Source organism: Rana temporaria, chromosome 13, assembly GCF_905171775.1.
Source record: "Rana temporaria chromosome 13, aRanTem1.1, whole genome shotgun sequence".
In the NCBI taxonomy this organism is placed as follows: Eukaryota; Metazoa; Chordata; class Amphibia; order Anura; family Ranidae; genus Rana; species Rana temporaria.
In genome coordinates this window covers 67,397,227-67,419,397 of record NC_053501.1, presented here as the reverse complement: position 1 = coordinate 67,419,397, position 22,171 = coordinate 67,397,227, and the positions used below count along the sequence as shown (strand labels likewise).

General features: G+C 43.0%; 1 protein-coding gene across 1 annotated transcript in view; it reads right to left on the bottom strand.

Moving 5' to 3' along the window:
• Positions 1–22,171, bottom strand: part of NPAS3 (neuronal PAS domain protein 3) — a 589,204-nt gene that overhangs the window by 128,429 nt on the left and 438,604 nt on the right. Inside the window, exon 5 of the mRNA XM_040333134.1 lies at positions 18,635–18,724. Within this exon, the coding sequence (XP_040189068.1) occupies positions 18,635–18,724 (90 nt within the window). The remainder of the gene's footprint in view (positions 1–18,634; positions 18,725–22,171) is intronic.

Sequence of the window (22,171 nt, the reverse complement as noted above, 5' to 3'; positions counted from 1 at the left end):
GAACGCGCAAATTTCGAGGGGTCAGGTAAGTATAACGGGGGGCCGGGGAGGTATAGTCGGAAGTTTTTTTCACCTTAATGCATAGAATGAAGGTGAAAAAACTTTTACCTTTACAACCCCTTTAACTGATCTGCTGCTGACAACTTGGTGCCACACACCACAGCATACCTTCAGAGGTCTAGTGGTGTCCATGCTGCAATGGGACAGGCCTGTTTTGGTGGCAAAAGGGGTACCTACTCAATATTAGGTGGTTGATCATAATGTTATGGCTGGAACGGTTTGCATTTCCAGCTTTGTATGTTTTCATTACGTAATGTACTGGCATGTCCTTTAGCTCAATGACTTTTCTATGCACATTCTGTACTGTGTCATTTTTGCACTGCAGTCGCTTGCACATCATAGACATTGAACTGGTCGAAGAAATACATTGAAAAATATTTGCGGTGTCCGAATGTTATCTAAGTCTATAGCCAGCTTCTCCCATACCAGGCAGGCTTTACAGATTTATTACGCGGCTTATTTACCATGGCAATGCAAATAGCAAAGTGCAGTAACCCACAATGGCGGTTCCCAACATTTACAGCAGTCGCTGCAATAAAACAGAACTACTGATTAGGAAGCTCCTATGAACAGCAATTTCTTATAATAAACTGGCCAATGTACTGCATCGATATCTACGTTGTTTCAAATGCAAAACAGCCCATCAAATTGCTTTGCAGTCTTCCATAAGCATTTAGTCATTAGCTGCCTCGGCTGCACCGAAGCGGTTAAACGCCCCTGGACAGCAATTACCCCTCCACGCCTGGGTTTCTGCCACAAATACACCTGTCTCCTCCCCTAAGCAAGAGAAACACAGGAACCTTGACTCTGAAAGTCAGGCCCTGCGCAGAGTGATAAGATTCCCTGGGGATCGCTGGCATTATCTCTCTTCAGCACTTGGACAGCTCCCAGCCATTGGCGGCCATGTGGCCGGCTCTTCTAGGAGGGAGGGGAGCCTCGCAGCCCCTGAGAAATCAATTTCCTCGCCTGCTCCCCTATTTGCTTTTCAGAATGCCCTTGTCGGACGCGCACTGAGACATGTGAGCGTGGCTCACTGATAATACAGCCAGTGAACTGTGTCCTGGGAATTGTCCGCCCCTCTTCCTGGAGCTCACAATTTCCTCTCTCCCGCCTCAATCTCTGCTCATCTCTCTCCATTCCATTAGCATTTCTGCCAGATTCTTGCTTAAAGTAAGCGAACAAGACAAATGTTTGCCTGCATTCCTGAGCAGATGTAGCCGTCCCTGATTTCCAGGTGACAGTCTCTGAAGTTGAAGGTTTGCCCCTGGAAAAAAAAAAAACCCTTTCTGGAAATGCTTCTAATTTTCAGTAACAGCCCAATCTGTCTTAAAAGCACCTTGTCTGTACGTTATATTCAGCGGGCATTGACTGTTCATTCGGGGCTTTTAATTAACCTTTTTTTTTTAGAACTATGATTTAAATTCATAAATAGTTATTACCGTGCCAAGCAAATGGGTATATAGCATAGGTGTGCACAGCCTATTGCATTAGGGTGTGCACCCCAAAGCTCAAACACATATGTGTGTGCACGTGTATACAGTATATACTGCTGGTGCCAGTAGAGCCGTGTACAATGTCAGTAGGGCAGAGTTTGGTGTCAGTGGGGCAGTGGATGGCGTCAGTTGTTTTTATTTTTTCTATTTTATTTTTTATTAATTTTATTATTTTTTACATTTTTTTTAATATTATTTCCATTTTTATTTTTTGTATTTTTTTAAGAGCCCATTAGGGGGCTTTGGTGAAATATCATGGGTCTAAATAGGGGGCATCTGTAGCAGACAAGTTGATTAGGGTGTGCCCAGACACACCTGGCACACCCTGTGCACACGCCTATGGTATATATAGCGTTCTGGAGTTCTAGTCTAGATTCATCGGTTTAGGGGCAAAATATGCCTGGAAGTTATCTTAAAGTGGAGGTTCACCCAAAAACATCTATATACCATTACATCCAGCATACTTCCGACATCTACAGTATGCTGGGTTTTTGATTTTTTTTCGTACATACCGTTTTATTGTTATTTTCCCCCCGGCTTCGGGGTTCTGGCTCCCGCGGGAGTGGTCGTTCCTATTCAGAGGTTAGATGATTGACGTCTGGTGAAAAACTTCCCCTGGCGCATAAGGCGCGTCACCAGTTTTCCGTAAGTATGGACAATGCTAAATTGTAATTTAAAATATTATCATACGCAAATAATTGGTTTTTTTGCCTTCCAAATTTGATTTGCGGTAAACTCAAGTACATATAATCTCATACAAGCTTTAGCCGTCGTTCACATTGGAGTGACTTGTAATGCGATTTGACAGGCCGAATCACATGACGAGTCGCACCCTGCTGTCAACAATGACAGTTTTTAAATCAGCGACGCTGACTTTGCGATGCCACACCGATTTGAACATGTAGTTCCTGCACTACTTTTGCCGATTTAGGGTGCAACTTGCATAGGCATCTGTGCATGCAACGCTGTATCCTGGCCTAGGCCAACAAGGCCCAGGCCTAGTGCAGCACTTTGCAGGGGGGCAGCATGGAAAGAGTCCCCGCCGGCTTGTGCTACACTGTTAGTGTAACACAAGCTGCTTCTAATTTTGACTGTCCTATCATCCTGGACCACAAACCTTCTTCGCTGTGCTATATATTTTCTGCTGCACTATTGGCATGGCTATATCTTCTTAGTCCTCTCCATCAAATTATCAGAAATTTGTGCTTAAAGTAGAACTACAGGCAACACTTTTTTATTTCATTTTAAATAGAGTAAAGGAGGGTTATAGCCCCTGTCAGTTTATTTTTAACCATCCCTGCAGAGATTTCCCTTCACTTCCTGCCCCATAGCCAAACAGGAAGTGAGAGGAAATTCCACTAGAAATTTTCAGGGCGGGTCATAAACAGAAAGGGGTGTGGCCTTGACAGGAAGGGGTGGGTCCTATTTAAATAAGGGGGTGCATGAGTTTAGTCAGGCCTAGGGCAGCACAAAACCTAAATAAACTACTGTGTGCATGAAGCCGCACAGATGTCTTAAAAGTCGTACCTGAAGTCGCACTGACATGCGACTTTTTAAATTGTGCGATTTCAGATAAAGACGCACGATTTCAAAGCTGCGTTTAATGTGAACGAGGGGATAAAGCTAAACTCTAGGCAGATATAAAAACACACATAAATGCAGCTCTGTAAATATCAAAAAATCATTAGATGTACTTTTTAAATGTAAGCCGTGAAAGTACCTAATTTAGACCCTGTATCAGCCTCTGTACAGAAGGGCTTGAGTGTGAGAGGTAGAAGCAGCACAAGGTGCCAAAGAGTTCAGGTGCTGACAAGAAGAATGCTGCTAGAAGAAGAGAGCAGGTGCCGGAGGAGCTGGGCTCAGAGGAAGAGAACAGAATGATACTGGCCATCAGAAAGACTAGTGGTATTGCAGCAAAAGCTGTTTTTGTTTTTGTATCTTTTAATGGTCTATATATTTTTATCTTGTTTTTTTTTGCTGAAGCTCTGTTTTAACACATTAAAGTAATTTCAACAGTCATCATTAACAATATTTTCAAATCTGCAATTTTGATTAAAATAATAATAGATGATTCTGCCATGAAGGTCCTTGTTTAAACAGTTTATTTAATAAAACTGGTGCACACAGAATCTGGTGCAGCTGTGCATAGTAACCAATCAGCTTCCGGGTTTTATTGTCAAAAGCTTAAAGTAATACTAAAGTCTTGTTTTTTGTGTTTAAAAATAGCAAACATGTTATACTTACCTGCTGTGCAGTGGTTTTGCAAAGAGCCATCCTGATCCTCCTTTTTTTCTGGTCAAGCAGCCTGCTATAGGGTGCTATGGGGCACCTGAGCCAAGCCGCAGCTCTGTGTGTCCATTCAGACATGGAGCCGTGGTTAGGTCCCTCCCCCTCTCTCTCCTCATTGGCTCACTGACTTTGATTAACAGCAGCGGGAGCCAATGGCACTCCGCTGCTGTCTCAGCCAATCATGAGGGAGAGTCCTGGAGAGCCCAGTCTCTCCTGCAGCATCGCTGGATAGAGATGGGCTTAGGTCAGTATTAGGGGGCTGCTGCACACAGAAGTTTTTTTTACCGTATTTATCGGGGTATTGCGTGCTCCGGCGTATAGCGCGCACCCCTAAAGTGGACCCGCAATTCCTGTAAAAAAAACATTTTAGTACTTACAGTTTTGGTATCTTGCGTGGCGTCCATCGGCGGCCTCGTCGGGTCCGGCGTCTGTCTGCGGCTTCGGTGGTGTCCTCCTCGTCGGGTCCGGCGTCCATCTGCGGTGTCCTCCCCGCTTTGCGCGCTGAGTTTGAACTACTGCGCCGGCATATACCGAGCGCAGTACACTCGTGTATAGTCGGGGAGGCTCGGCTCCTCTCGCGGTCACGTCCTGTGCATCCTGTACGTCCAGGACGTGACTGCGAGAGGAGCCGAGCCTGCCCGACTATACACGAGTGTACTGCGCTCGGTATATGCCGGCGCAGTAGTTCAAACTCGACACGGGAAAGCGGGTAACGGCGTATATCACGCACCCACGATTTTGCCCTGAATTTCAGGGCAAAAAACTGCACGGTATACGCCGATAAATACAGTATCTTAATGTATAGAATACAGCCACCTCTCCTGCACCCCCCCCCCCCCTTATCCCAGCCCTGGGTGCACATGTCATATTGATGGTATGGTCTTGTCTATATTCCCCTCGCACACGTTCCTGGGAACCAGGCTCATCTGTAGTGGGTGCTGTAGCGACTACCAGCTGGTTCCTGGAAAAATCACAGATAAACGCACATATTCATCAGCACACCAAAGATCCTCAAATGTTGTCCAAAGATTTTTATTGCAGAGTGATCACATTACAAGAAAAAGTGCAACGTTTCAGAGCCTTCATCATCACATGCCTGACAAAGGGGTCCTGCGAGGCTCCAAAAAAATTCACTTTTTCTTGTAATGTGATCACTCTGCAATAAAAATCTTTGGACGACATTTGAGGATTTTTGGTGTATGTGCGTTTATTTTGAAGGTATGAGCTATTGCTATCTAGGTATCAATACTAAATACTGAACATAAGGTAACAGTGTGCACTGTAATGTTCTCTTTCAAGTAGTGACAAATATAACTGCTTAAGATGCTCTCTGCAAGCGTTCTATCAAACACGCGGAAGCTGTGTGTGACACTACAAAGACTTCACAACTCCCGTCACACAAATATCACTTTAATTACATGTGTTTGGTATAGCAGTCATTTGTACCTTTCATGAGCAGATGAAAAGCTTTCGTGGGGAGGGAATCTACGCATCGCAGAGAGCTACAAATGTGAACTCTCTTCTGCCAACACTGAGACGCATCTACTCACATAGTCCCCTTTACTAAATTCTGATTCCCCAGCTCCTAAGGCCCAACATAGCTGGCTTGCCGTAATGGGATCGATTTACTAAAGGCAAGCAGACTTTCCACTTTGCAAGGGAAGTTGAACTTTGTAAATGAATTTTCCCCCACTTTAGCGCCACCCTTTGGGCAACTTCTACTAATGTTTCCGACAAAACCTTGCCATCACACAATTCCCGTCAGAAAATCTGATCATGTGTTCGAGGCATAAGGCCGCGTACACACGATCGGTTAAACCGATGAGAACGGTCTGATGGAAAACGGTCCAAATCGATCGTGTGTGGGCGCCATCGGTTAATTATCCATCGGTTAAAAAAAAGCCAACTTGTTTTAAATTTAATAGATGGATTCCTAACCGATAGAAAAAAAACGATCGTTAGTAGGCACGTCCATCGGTTAAAAATACACGCATGCACAGAATCAAGTTGACGCATGCTTGGAAGCATTGAACTTCGTTTTTTTCAGCACGTCGTTGTGTTTTACGTCACCGCGTTCTGACACAATCGTTTTTTAACCGATGGTGTGTGGGCACGACTGACCAGTCAGCTTCATTGGTTAACCGATGACAACGGTCCATCAGACCGTTTTCATCGGATGGACTGATCGTGTGTACAGGGCATAAGAGATTTGGTTGGACAGAGGCTATATTTTTTTAAGAATGAGAACTTGGTGGTCAAGTTTATTTTCTCAAATTTTTTTGTAATCTCTGTAGTTATAATAATGCCTTTGCCAAGCCTTCCCTTCCCAAATAAGGGCAATTTAATGTGTACCTATTATACTATTTTCTAAATAATAAAATACATAAAAGAAGACTAGCAAATCGGCACAAATAATATTATATAGAGTCCAGCAAATACTACTACCTTCTCTAGTACTCTTGGGTTAGACCGCAGTCTGTATTCATAATGTCGTAACAATTATTTTATGGATCAACTGTAGCCAACTGTTAAAAGTTGGCACGCTATCGCACTTTGATCATGGGATTCTCCAGAGATCGGCGAGTTAGCTGTCACCAGAACATGTTATGCTCAGACTGTCAAACTAATTTATACCTCTCAACAAGATGACTGTCATCTTCCAAACATGCAAATCCATGGATTAAAAAAATGAATCTATGAAGGTTATACATTATCCATTATCTGTCGGTCTGTCTAGGTTCCAGTAATGTAATTATATACATTAGCCGTTTTGTAAACTCAGATATAGGAGGTGCCTATAGTACACTATATTACTGTAACGTCACACTGGCACAATGGCGCACTCCAGCGCTATGGTTTTTTAGTTTTTTATATATTCACCTCTCAACATACTTCATTCCATTGTAAAAACAAGGAAAATCTTGCATTCAAGCTGTAACACGTACATAAGAAACAAGACAAGAAAAGTGTTACTCAAAGTTTATACATATAGCCTATGTCCCTCTAATATACGGCTCCATACCTCCGCCCAAGATCTTCCAGATGTGTCAATTCCCGGAAAGCAGCAGTCTTTCTTTGGGCATATGCTCTCTTGGCACAGGAGGCTGTGCCTGTGGCGCGGACCCAGGAGGTGGTTCTGTGCTGGCCCAGGGAAGGCAGCAATAGTTTAGTAAGCTCCCCAAGCACAAACACTCTACCATCTGTTCAACAAGCAAAACACACACGTCTCAATTACAGGCAAATGCCAATGCACTGACAGGCAGGCTCAGCCTACAGCTGGGTGCGATGGTAGAATAAGAGTCGATGGGGCTGATTTCTCATCTCTGAAACCAATTCATCTGCTGGACTAAATCAACTTCTATTGCCTTTGTGTTCCATCATTTCAAAATATTACAATTTAACCACTTGAAGACCCAGCCTTCTTGTATAGCTCTTTTCCAAAAGTTACCATTTTGGTTCTTCGCCTGTATTGTTTCAACTAGTTGCACTTTAAGATATTTGCAAAGAAAATTTAATATTTGATATTTAGGCCTCATGCACACAGGGAGTAAAAAAAACGCAGCTTCTACAGGCGTTTGGCATTTTAATTTTTTGCCTGTGAACACTATGTTAGCCTATGTGTGTCCATGCACACATAGGCATTTACAGGCATATTAGAAGTGGAGTATTTACAGGCAGAAAAAAAAACACTAGTGTGTTCAGGAGAGGAGCTGAAGGGCTGAAAATCCACCCTGAACGCACCTAAATGTGTGCAAACATGCCTAAATGCTAGACATGTTTAGCACTTGGGTGTTTAGTCATTCCAAAGGCCAGAATAAATTAATATTTTGGTCAATGAAATCCATAAACGCTCAAACAGTTGATGTGCCTAAATGCACCTAAATGCAGGCTTTAGGCACATTTTGTGGGCAGCACTTCTCCTGCCAGGAGAAAAGGCATTCAGGCAACCTGAGCAAACACTCAGTGTGCCTAAGGCCTTAGAGAACTATGCCGCGTACACACAATCGGATTTCCGATAAAGCTGACTTTCATCAGTCACACTATCAGACTAAATTCCGACCGTCCAAAACGTGGTGACGTAAAACACTACGACGAGCCGAGAAAAATGAAGTTCAATGCTTCCGAGCATGCGTCGACTTGATTCTGAGCATGCATGGAATTCCACACAGACGATCAGAATTTCCTATCGTTTTTTTTTTCATCGGAAAAATATAAAACATGTTCTATTTTTTTACACGGATGGAAAAAAGTCAGATGGTGCCCACACACACGTGTCCATCGGCATTAGAGAAATTGCTGTGCAATTATTTCATGTTAGCCACCATTTTAGGGTGGAAGAGGTTTGTGAATTTTAATCCATAAAATTACTGCACAGAAGGTCAGCTCCTGCACTAAATTATTTCTCTGCTATACTATATTTTAAATATATTGTTATTATAAAGAGAACCTACAGGTTAAAATTAAAGCAGAAGTATCGGAAAAACAATGAAGTCGGGATCCGCCCACATGCCTGCACGCTTCTGCCCCCTCCACAGCCCAGCGCTCCAGTGAGCATGGGGGGGCAGACCAGATAGCTGGCAGTCACAAGGCCTTTGCTCAAGAAGCTGTTAAAAACGAGGGATCGGCAGTGTTTGATCACACGGTTTTCAGTATTAGAGCCAGCGTGGGACAGATGCTGCACCCACCTAGGTAAATATGATTCAGGGAAAAAAAAACATTAGCCATTATAAGGGGCTCCCACTCTCCATGTAAGATTGTAAATTTAGTTTGTATTATAAAAAATGAACTAGGAAGTGCTGGGAAACACAAATGTGGACAGAAACAACCAAAGCCCTCAGGTGGTCAAAACCTGGGATGAGCTCAGGTTTGGGCTGAACCTGGATTTGGACTGAAACCAGGGGGAAGCCATCAATCCCACCGACTGCTGTGATGGAAGTTACTAAAATGAATATTTTGTGTTATGATTGCTTTCCTCCTGAGCAACTCAAATGTTACATATGCATGTGTGAAAATATACAGATATAATGTTTTTAAAGTTACAAGTATATATCTTCCCCTCCTCCTTCTCTCTCTCTGTATGAGCTTATATGGGTTTGAAGAGAAAACCCCTTTAAGATTGGGGATGGGCCCCTGTTTTTGGACATTCTATAAGGAACTTTCATGCCTGTATGACACATGGACTGTTTGTGCCAAATATGGACTTGCAAGAAGAAACCACCCTTATATGAACTGACCTATGAGTGTGCTCATGTGAATGATGTCATGTTGTTTATAAAAGACCAATTAAAAGTCCAGCCTCTCTCTCTGGCTGAACGTTGGGAAAGGTGAAGGATGTAGACTGTTTCTCTCTCTGGTCTGCGTGTTTCACTATTATGATTTGGGTCAACGGCAGAATGGGTTAAGCCCTGAGGTTGTGTCAGGGGTCTCAATCCTTATCACTGCCACCCATTCAACTACAACCAGGGCATTCTCCACCCCCCCCCCCAGCAGCATGTACACCAGGAAGCTTGTGACATCATTGACCCAACATGGCCAAATGACCAAATTGGATCAAAGATATTGATAATTAGGTCAATGATGTCACAAGCATCCCTGCCTCTTTGTGTATATGCAGTTGTAGGGCGAGGAATGCCCTGACTGCACTTGATTGGGCAGCAGTGAGCAGTAGGGATATCTTCCTTCTGTATTTGGTTCCAACTCAAGTTCTGACCAAATCTGGGTTCATCCTTAGATAGAAAATACACCAAGTCATATAAGAAACAAGTGGCTGACTCCGCTCTGTAGTTAAAATATCACTTTTGGGTAGAATAACATTCTATGGATGGTTCTACAAATCTTACCTGTGCTATCCCACTGACTGCCTGTTACCTAAATCTACCTACTAGCTAGTTCAACAACCCATTAAACTACAAATCCTTCCTACCAAACTTCTGCACATTGTAGACCAACAAGCACTTACACTGGATGCTGTAATGTATTGATTAAGTGTTTGCTCTGTCCTCCTTCACCCAGCTTAGCTGTCTTTCTAACCAGCACTCCATCACTTAGCTGGACAACCATATTACCCCATTTACCAGACACTAATGGACTACTTTATTACTGACCATCACATTAATGGATTTTCCCTTCACTGCTAGCTTAGCTTATTTACTATAGTCTGTTCCTCTATAGAACTACAATACAGAAAATAATAAGGAGACATTTATCAAACATACCGTGTGTAGAAGAAGGAGACAGGTGGATATAAAATAAAAATCTGACTTTTTAATGAAGAATAAACACATTTGCAATACACTAGCAACCAAATCAATCGTACAGTTTTACTTGCCTGCGATATTTTATGGAGTACATGTAAAAATGGAACTAGTCATTTTTTGGTGTACATTACAGTAAAAGTAAAGTAGACCTGTCATGTAAGAAATATGAAGTTTGTCACTTCTGAGAAAGGTTAGTTGAATGTCTGTTACCATGTCCCTCAGGCGTCAGAACTTTCTCAATCACTGACCTGGAACAAGTATGCAGATTAGGAGAGTCAGAAATCCTAATCTGCATATTTCTTCTGGGTCAGTAACTGAAATTATTGAAGCAAGAAGGTCAACATGACAGCCAGGCAACTAGTATCTACAGAAGAAGAATGGCGGTTTCTAGGTTTCTTCTACACCGATCTGCCATAACATTATGACCACCCACCTAATATTGAGTAGGTCCCCTTTTTGCAGCGAAGACAACCCTGACTCATTGAGACAACAAAACACATGTCCAAAAATGTCAAGCAAAACAAAATATACATAACTCTTAATCATAAGTGCCCTGGCACCGGGTACTAATCTGGTACCACATCACTAAACTACGCTACTCACAACCACACCAATTACCAATCACAGGACTCAGGAGAGCGACATTTATACACAATTTTTTTTAATCCCAAAACTGGTTTAGTAATTACTGTCAACCATGTTACTGGATTACATCCTTCATACAATAGCCTTGCTATAATATATTCTGTTCCCCATCAAATCACTAAATTATAAACATCTAGGCATTAAATTGCTGAATTTTAACCGCCCAATTGCTGGATTGCAACCTCCATACTGCCAAATTACTGGATTACAATTTCCATACTATCACATTGCTGGATTACAACCTCCATATTTATCACATTGCTGGATCACAACCTCTATATCACCACATTGCTGGACTACACCTTCCATACTAGCATGTTGCTAGATTACAGCCTTCATATTTATCACATTGCTGGATTACGACCTTCATATCAACACATTGCTGGACTACACCTTCCATACTATTACATTACTAGATTACAGCCTTCATATTTATCACATTGCTGGATTACGACCTTCATATCAACACATTGCTGGACTACACCTTCCATACTATTACACTACTAGATTACAGCCTTCATATTTATCACATTGCTAGACTATACCTTCCATACTAGCACGTTGCTGGATTACACCCTTCATATGTATCACATTGTTGAATTACAACTTCTATACTATGGCATTACTAGATTATATCCATACTATCATATTACGGGATTACAAACCCTATACTATCGGTTTGCTGGATTACAGCCTCCACAATTCTACATTTCTGCATTACAACTCCCAAAATATCACATTGCTGGATTATATTCTTTCTACCACACTGCTGGATTACAACCTCTACACTATCACACTGCTGGATTACAACCTCTACACTATCACACTGCTGGATTACAACCTCTACACTATCACACTGCTGGATTACAACCTCTATACCAGGGATCCCCAAACTACTGCCCCCCAGCTGTTGTAGAACTACACATCCCATGAGGCATTGTAACACACTAACATTCACAGACAAGACTAGGCATGATGGGAATTGTAGTTCCTGAACAACTGGAGGGCCATAGTTTGGAGACCTCTGCTCTACACTATCACATTGCTGGATTATTTCATTCCCATCACTACAATGCTCACCATTATACGTCACTATCACATTGCTGGATTATATCCTTCCCATCACTACAATGCTCACCATTATACGTCACTATCACATTGCTGGATTATATCCTTCCCATCACTACAATGCTCACCATTATACGTCACTATCACATTGCTGGATTATATCCTTCCCATCACTACAATGCTCACCATTATACGTCACTATCACATTGCTGGATTATATCCTTCCCATCACTACAATGCTCACCATTATACGTCACTATCACATTGCTGGATTATATCCTTCCCATCACTACAATGCTCACCATTATACGTCACTATCACATTGCTGGAATATATCCTTCCCATCACTACAATGCTCACCATTATACGTCACTATCACATTGCTGGAATATATCCTTCCCATCACTACAATGCTCACCATTATACGTCACTATCACATTGCTGGAATATATCCTTCCCATCACTACAATGCTCACCATTATACGTCACTATCACATTGCTGGAATATATCATTCCCATCACTACAATGCTCACCATTATACGTCACTATCACATTGCTGGAATATATCCTTCCCATCACTACAATGCTCACCATTATACGTCACTATCACATTGCTGGAATATATCCTTCCCATCACTACAATGCTCACCATTATACGTCACTATCACATTGCTGGATTATATCCTTCCCATCACTACAATGCTCACCATTATACGTCACTATCACATTGCTGGATTGTATCCTTCCCATCACTACAATGCTCACCATTATACGTCACTATCACATTGCTGGATTGTATCCTTCCCATCACTACAATGCTCACCATTATGCGTCACTATCACATTGCTGGATTGTATCCTTCCCATCACTACAATGCTCACCATTATACGTCACTATCACATTGCTGGATTGTATCCTTCCCATCACTACAATGCTCACCATTATACGTCACTATCACATTGCTGGATTGTATCCTTCCCATCACTACAATGCTCACCATTATACGTCACTATCACATTGCTGGATTGTATCCTTCCCATCACTACAATGCTCACCATTATGCGTCACTATCACATTGCTGGATTGTATCCTTCCCATCACTACAATGCTCACCATTATACGTCACTATCACATTGCTGGATTGTATCCTTCCCATCACTACAATGCTCACCATTATGCGTCACTATCACATTGCTGGATTATATCCTTCCCATCACTACAATGCTCACCATTATACGTCACTATCACATTGCTGGATTGTATCCTTCCCATCACTACAATGCTCACCATTATACGTCACTATCACATTGCTGGATTGTATCCTTCCCATCACTACAATGCTCACCATTATACGTCACTATCACATTGCTGTGTGGGTGATCATAATCACTCTGTTCACTTGTATGATATTCAGCATCACTTTGCTGTGTTGGATATTACAGCTCACATGACATAACTGCACTTTTAATTACCTTCCAGAAAACCTGACTGCCATGTTGCCATTCATGCACGCATCTTCCCAAAGTGCTGTACTGCTCTTCACAACACCTAATTGAAGAATGTTTTTATTTCTCTACAGAACAATACCCCGGAGCACTCTGTAGTGTGTCAACGCAATAGAGTTAATGGAAAAACACCAAGCAGCAATTATGTACAATGATAATTCAAGCAGGCAGAAAGAGTTGACATGTTTTCCAAATATTTGACTGAATTCTCATTGTTCCTGCAGTTAGAGACAGATGTCCTGCCCCTTCTGGAGAAACTTCGATTCGGGGAAAACAGGTGAAATGGCTCCCAATTCTTCATCATAACTATATTAAAATGCACTGCAGGTATTGCTCTATCACACTTTATTTAATGGGAGGTGAGCAGACATGGTGACGGTGTCAGATCCCATGGCACACATTTGGACCTGGATTAGCAGCTAATGGGACCCCGGAGACAACAGGGACACTTGACTGCCCTCTCCCAGGTCACAGCAGGCAAAGAGCACAAAACCCACTGAGAGAAGGTAAATGTTATATATAATCGCAGGTACTGCCAATGGCCTCAGCACTTGTCTGCTAAGTACTAAGGGGTAGTCACAGAAACACAACAATGATACACAAAGGGCAGGACAATAAGGGGGTCACACATATACTAAGGTGCTGATCGTGTGCAGTCAACAAACTAACCATTAAGTACATTTAGTAGACACATACATATAGTTTATAACGACTGTTGAAAAGAGGATTTCTACGGTTGACTAAAACCAGATCCCCCGTAGTGAACTGTCAGTGTAACTACACATTTTTCTTGGCTTCTTCAGAAACAAGGGCCATAATCCCAGCTTTTATTGGATGGTAAACTGGTATCCAGAATCATTTATTCTATGTGTGCCAATTTAAAGCAACTGATGGGCACTGGATCAGCAATTAAATCAAACCTGGATGGGGTCTTGCTGTTGGGTATGAGACAGGTGAGAGTTGTACCCTCACCCCACTGTGACTAGATGAGGGTACTTCTTTGTTTAGGGTGGAAAACCTCATCAATGAGGCTGACAGCATACAATGCAAATATTGACCAACATTGGCATACTACATGTGGAGAACCACTACCCATAATCAATGTGTAGGTGTCTGTCAACATTGTACTAGGTGTAAACTCTAAATTAAATGGTTCTCTAATGCCCCGTACACACGATCGGAATTTCTGATGGAAAAAGTCCAAAGACTTTTTCCATCGGATTTTCCGATCATGTGTAGCCCCATCTGAGTTTTTTCATCGGAAATTCCAATGAATTCCATCGGAGTTTAGATATAGAACATGTTCTATTTTTTCCCGATGGAATTCTGATGTGATTTGGCCGGGCAAAAGCCTGATCATGTGTACGCGGCATTAAAATGCTGTCTGGCAAAGAGAGGACATTCACAACAGAGAAGTTGGGATGTAGACCAACCTTTTTAATATAGAGGAACCCTGAAAAATCGTTTTGTCCTTTGTGTCAGTGGTTACTCATCTGAGAAGCAGAAATCTCATTGTTCAGGGAAACTCTAGCAACCTCTGGAGGAACCCCTGGAGGAACCTCTGGAGGAACCCCGGTGTTCCATGGAACCCTGGTTGAACCCTGGTTGAGAAACCCTGATGTAGAGCCTCTCTTCAGTGTTAGGTGTCAGGTGTGTTTCAGTTTTTACACCCAAAAATGTGGTCAATTACATATATGGCATTTCGGGGAACCCAAAAACGATTTCTGTGACCTCAATGGAGAACAAACTTTCAGCTCATCAGTGTAAGGCCTCGTACACACGACCGAGGAACTCGTCGGAAAAGACACATCGTTTTCCTCGTCGAGTTCCCTGTTAGGCTTGTCGAGGAACTCGACGAGCTTGCTTTGCGTACACACGTCAAGACAAAATCTCCTTGTTCTCAAACGCGGTGACGTACAACACATACAATGGCAGGGGAAGTTTGATTCCACTGGCACAACCCTTGGGGCTGCTCTTGCCAATCTCATGTTACTGCGTGTTAATTAAAAGTTTGGTAAGAGACGATTTTCACTTTTCAGTCTGTGATGCGGCGTACACACGGTCGTTTTTTGTGTTGTAAAAAAAACATTGTTTTTTCTCATGAAAAAAAACGACGTTTTTCAAACTTCATTTTAAAAAACGACGTTGCCTACACACCATCGTTTTTTTCAAAATTCTCTAGCAAAGCGCGGTTACGTTCAACACGTACGACGGCACTCATGCTTCTGAGCATGCGCGGGTTTAAAAACATTGTTTTAAACGTCGTTTTAGCCCACACACGAACATTTTTTATGACACAAAAAAAGAAATTTTGAAAAACGGCATAAAAAATTGAAGCATGTTCGAATTTTTTTTGGCTCGTTTTTTAGAAGACAAAAAACTACGTAAAGCCCACACACGATCATTTTAAATTACGTTTTTTAAAACGTTGTTTTATTTCATCACAAAAAACGACCGTGTGTACGCGGCATTACAGCGTGAAAAATGTGTTATCTCTATTACAAATATTACTTTTACACCCGTCTCATACTTTATTCTGAGCATGCGCGGGGTTTCTTAGCATACACACGGTCGAGTTTCTCGTCGAAAACCAATTGAGACTTCCGTCGAGGAAAAAGAGAACTTGTTCTCTTTTTTCCTCGTCGAGTTCCTCGACAGTTTCCTCAATGAAAAATGTACACGCGACCGTTTTCCTCTGCAAAAAAGCTCTCCCACCAAGTTTCTTGATGGATTCTCTTGAGTTTCTCGGTTGTGTGTACGAGGCCTAAGGACTGTTGAATGATGGTCCTATCATTCACATAGTAGCTCCTAGTATATAATATAATGTTTACACTATAGTTGTATCCTTCAGCGTGATTGATTATCTTTAATAACTTTATTGTGCTACCTACACTTCTCCAATTCTCTAGTTACATTCTAATATTTCAAACTTATGATATGTTCTCTTAGATCAGGGGTTTCCAAACTTTCTAAACAAAGGGCCGGATAACTGTCCTCCAGACTTTAAGGGGGCCAGACTGTGGCCATCAGGAGTAAAAAATCCCCCATCATTGGCGTCATTAGGAGAAATTCTGTCCCATCACTGGGAGGAACTCTGCCCCATCATTGCTGTCATTGGGAGGAATTCTGACCCATCATTGGGAGGAATTCTGACCCATCATTGGGAGGAATTCTGACCCATCATTGGTGTCGTTGGAAGGAATAGTGTCCCATCATTGGTGTCATTGGGAGGAATAGTGTCCCATCATTGGGAGGAATCCTGACCCATCATTGGGAGGAATCCTGACCCATCATTGGTGTCACTGGGAGGATTTCTGACCCATCATTGGTGTCATTGGAAGATTTCTGCCCCATCATTGGGAAGATTTCTGCCCCATCATTGGGAGGAATTCTGCCCATCATTGGGAGGAATTTCTGCCCCATCATTAGTGCCAATGAATAAAAAAGCACCCCAAGTACCAAATAAAATCAAGCAAAGGGCCACATCTGGCCCCCGGGCCGCAGTTTGAAGACCACTGTATTAGATGAACACAGCAACTACGTGAATATGTACTGTAAAAAAGCTGTTTGTGTTTCTATTAAATAATGCAAACACTAAGGTCTGGAAATGTAGTATTGTATACTAGAATATCTACCTATTTGGGCTTGTTGATCAAATCGGTGTAGAGTTTATAAAGCCAAGCGCAATTGCAACAGCAAACAATGGCAATTATAATTGTGCCTGCCTGAATAATTGGCTTCTAGGGTCAATGTACTTTTCTCCTTACGTACCTTATATTGAAGAAGCCTAAAGATGTACCAGTGATTCAGGCTCTATAGGTGCAGATTATGTATATGTTTCCTAAGGGGGCACAGTAAACATTTTGGAGCAAAGAAGCTGAATCAAATATGGAGCCATTTTGTACAGCGACCAGAATTCTTTCTTTGATTCAAAAGCTGAACACCAGGTATTATTTATTTTTTAAACTAACATTGGTCCAGCTTGGTTACATCTAATTCATCATAGTTTACTTCCGGAAGGGCAGCTGGGGATGCAGATGCTGTAGTAGCCTGTGCTATACAGTTAGACCCCTCTCACACTGAAGCGTTTTAGCGTTAAAAATAGCGCTATTAAAACGCTCATAAAACGCTCTCCATGCATCTCAATGGACCCTTTCACACCCAGTCCTGCAAGCAGCATCTTTGGAGCAGCTTTTGGGCGCTGAAAAAAAAACGCTCCAAAAATGCCCCTCTCCATTGAAATGAAATAAAAGCGCTGTAAAAACGCCTTACCCTTTCACACTGAGGCGTTGCACTGCCGGGGAGTATAGAAAAGTCCTGCAAGCAGCATCTTTGGAGCAGCGTTTGGGTGCAAAAAAAAACGCCCCTCTCCATTGAAATTAATTGAAAGCGCTGTAAAAACACCTTACCCTTTCACACTGAGGCACTGCAAAAACGCCCTAAAACTTTAGGGTCTTAGCGGTGCTTTACCAGCACACTGGGATTGCAGATGAGGCTTCGCTCCAATAACGCTCCAATTTCGCTCTAATAACACTCGAAAAATGCCCCAGTGTGAAAGGGGCCTTAGTGCTGGTCTCGTCCAGGTGTTTCTCAAGTGACTTTCCATTTTTATACTGAATACAGGAAGTCACTTGCTCAGTACCTCCACCATTCAGATAACAGCTTGTATTTTTTCAATGAATACAAGGTGTACTCTGATTGGATGTGGCAAAGATAATGGCATCATCTGCCCATTTCTCTGCCTCATACGGTCAGAGATCACCTTGAATTCACTGAAATGAATGGCGGAGGTGCTGCGTGAGTGACTGCCTGTGTTCAGTATACAGAACGAAAGGGGCTCGAGCAGCACTCAGAAGAGACCAGCACTGGTTGTATGTTACACACAGGGCTGCTGATAGGGGGGACCACCAGCCCTCCTGTAGGGGGTCCCGACACACAGAGGGGCCCGGACAGCAGGAGGATTGGTGAAGAACAATGCCCTCCGTGTCTCTCACCCAGGTTTCTCCCCCTCTCGTCAGGTAGGCTGTATGGGGCCCCATGATTTCTAACAGCGGCCCTGGTTACACAGACAACTACAGTGAATTTCTGCATCCCCAGCATCCCTCTAGATGTGAGATATGAAGAATTAGATGAAACCAAGCTTGACTAATGCATGCTTAAAAAAAGATAATTTCTGGAGTTGTGCTTTAAAAGATAAAACTTGATTGGCTGACATTTCCAAATGTTGTCCTCTTTTCACGAGGCAGCTCCCATGTAACCAGTTTAAAACAGGATTAGTGGCTTTTTTATAGTGATGAACAGATGAGCGACACTCACCTGAGACAAGCCAAGGTAGATGGACACAGTCTCCGAAATGTACAAAAATTTTCCTTCTTGATTTAGTGCAAATACAAAGCCGTCCAGAGACTGCAGGGAAAAGAACAAGAGACAGTCACAAACAGAGAGACAGGGAGGAGAACAGGAGACAGCCAAGTGCAAACAACGAGACAATAGAAATAACAGAGGAATTGTGAACAAAGAGAACTACAACAAGGAAATAAGACAGGGGCACAGTATGGGGAATGCGGGCAGCGGGAAAAGCAGAAACACATACAGACAGTTCACACTTCATTCTTGTATTGGTAAAATGTGGCATTCTAGACAGTTCTCAACACAGTCAGTAGAGGGAGCACAATCTGCACACCGATATACAGGGGAGGACATGACCATAGCTGCTTCTCCTTCACATCATCAACGGCTCTGGACTTCAAACAAAAGGAACTCATAAAAAAGATGGTTATTGGTTATTACATTATAGTAATTTGGGAATAATGTGCACAATACAAAAATATTCCATCTTTCATTTCCATTAAAGCAAATTAATTTGTCTTAAAGCCCGACCCCGGGCGGAAAAAACGGTTTCCCTTGCCTGTGCCCTCAAAGCTTGGATTAACTGCTGGTTTTTGTCCAGGGTAGAGGAGAAAGGAGATTTACTGACCAAATCCCAGTGCCGATCCTGACCTCCCTGGGGCCCTAAGCGAAATGACATGTCACAATTAAAGTTGAGAAGGGGGTGGGCGCTGCCGACAGTGACATGTCACATTAAATATTAAAGTTGAGAAGTGGGGGTTCTGTTGCCGGAGATGCCATCTTACATTAAAGTGAGAAGCGGGGGGTGCTGACTTCTTACCTCTTCTCCCATGCAGCCAGCAAGTTAAGAAACGGGGTGAGGGGCCGAAAATTACTTCTCACCAGGGGGGGCCTCTAGTAATTTGGGGGGCCCTCCACAGCTTTGCGGGGCCCTAAGCGGCTTGCATAGTGAGCCTATAGGGCGGATCAGCCCTGCTTAATCCTCCCAGCACAAGACTGGTCCGGCACCCCCGCACTCCAGCGGTCTAGAATTGTAGACTGTTCCTGACGTCATCAAGCCCAGAGCAGGCTCCATATAGACCAGGAACAGTAAACTGCTGGACCGCGGTGGAGCACTCTTTTCCTGTAGAATCTTTCTCCTCACCCCTAGACAAAATGAGGAGTTGACCCGTGCAGTGTGGGATGCCCCACTGCATGGGAGCTGGGCTTCAAAGTAGAGTAGTAAGAGATACCGCATCTGCCATTGCAAAACCCCTACTAAACATTACTGCTATATGGCTTTTTTTAATTACCCTCTTGCTAAAAGCTGGAGAAAACGTCAGAGCCTCCAGATAGGAGAACAGTAGTGATGTCAGAGGCAGCAGTGGCTTAGATCTCACACTGCAGATATACACCTATGAGGCTGTAGACACAAGAGTGCCTAGACACAGTCACATACCAGGAAGTAGAATGTTTCTTTCCAGGAGAAGTTCAAGACAAAGGTAAATCTTCAGAGTACTGTTTAGGCACAATTAACACTTTCAAATGTTCCCTATAACATAAAATCTTCACTTTTTGAGTTCATGTCTATATTAATATATTAATGGTCCCTCCATCTAGGTCAGGGGTCTCAAACTGGTGGCCCTCCAGCTGTTGCAAAACTACCCATAAGTCCCATTATGCCTGTGGGTGTCATGCTTGTAATACCGCGTACACACGATCGGTTTGTCTGATGATTTCATCATACGAACCGATCATGTGTGGACCCCATCGGTTTTTTATCCATTGTTTAAAAAACTAGGAACTTGTTTTAAAATTATCTGGTTAAAAAAAACTATAGAAAAAAACGATCGTCTGTGGGCACGTCCATCGGTTAAAAATCCACGCATGCTCAGAATCAAGTCGACGCATGCTCGGAAGCATTGAACTTCATTTTTCTCAGCACGTCGTTGTGTTTTACGTCACCGGGATAGTTTTTTTTAACCGATGGTGTGTAGGCACGACTGATGAAAGTCAACTTTATCGGATATCTGATGAAAAAATCCATCAGTCCGTTTTCATCGGATGAACCGACCGTGTGTACAGGGCATAACTGTCAGCCTTGCAATGCCTCATGGGACTTGTAGTTTCGCAACAGCTGGAAGGCCACCAGTTGGAGACCCCTGATCTAGGTTTATTAGATTGCTTGAAAACAGCCTACTTCTCACTTGCCTCGCAAGCATTGTGATCTATAGCTAGATTTACAGAGAGTTACGGCGGCGTATAAGTAGATACGCCGTCGTAACTCTGAATCTACGCCGTCGTAAATGTAAGAGTATTCTGGAAACCAGATACGCTTAAATTAGGCTAAGATACGAGCGGCGTAAGTCTCCTACGCCGTCGTATCTTAGGGTGTATATTTACGCTGGCCACTAGGTGGCGCTTCCGTTGTTTGCAGCGTCGAATATGCAAATGAGCAAGATACGCCGATTCACGAACGTACGTGCGCCCGTCGCAATTAGTTACGCCGTTTACGTTAGAGATACGCCGGCGTAAAGATAAAGCTGCTCCCTAGGTGGAGCAGCCCATGCAAGGTATGGACGTCGGAACAGGCCTATCTTTTTACGTCGTTTGCGTAAGTCGTACGCGAATAGGGCTGTGCGTAAGTTACGTTCACGTCGTAGGCAGTGTTCGACGTATCTTAGGCATTCTATCCGACGCATGCGCACTGGGATTATTTCACGAACGGCGCATGCGCCGTTCGTAAAAAACGTCAAATACATGGGGTCACACAAAATTTAAACAAAACACGCCCACATCATCCACATTTGAATTAGGTGGGCTTACGCCGGACCACATATGCTACGTCGCCGTAACTTAGGGCGCAAGTTCTTTCTGAATACGGAACTTGCGCCCTAATTTACGGCGGCGTAATGTGTATGAGATACGTTACGCCCGCCGACAGATACACTCTTGTATCTGAATCTGGCTATCAGTGTTTAGAAACAACCCCTTTGCACTATTCTGTATGGCTTACATATAACTGCTCATTCGCAGATTTTTAATGATAATTATGTTGCACCCCAAAGATCATCCTAGAGACAATGAAAAGCTGGATTATAAAACTACCAAAACAAAGAATGAGCAACATACAGTAGATATTTCAAATAAATGCATGATTCTACCTCTCAAGTTTGATGGGGGTATCAAACACTTGTCCTCACAAAAGGACCGCTACCGTACCTATACAGGTTATCAACAAGAATTCTGACACGATTCTATGGCGATCGAGTTACTGATTGGTTAACGTTAGGAGCTAAAGTCAGAGGTACAGATTCATAAAGATCTGCCCCGGCGCAGCGTATCTGAGATACGCTACGCCCGCCGTAACTTACTTTTTTTGTTTTGAATCCTGGAAGAATTTGCGCCGTAAGTTACGGCGCCGTAGTGTATCTCTTGCGGCGTAACGGCGCCTAATTCAAATCGGCGAGTAGGGGGGCGTGTTTCATTTAAATGAAGCGCATCCCCGCGCCGAACGAACTGCGC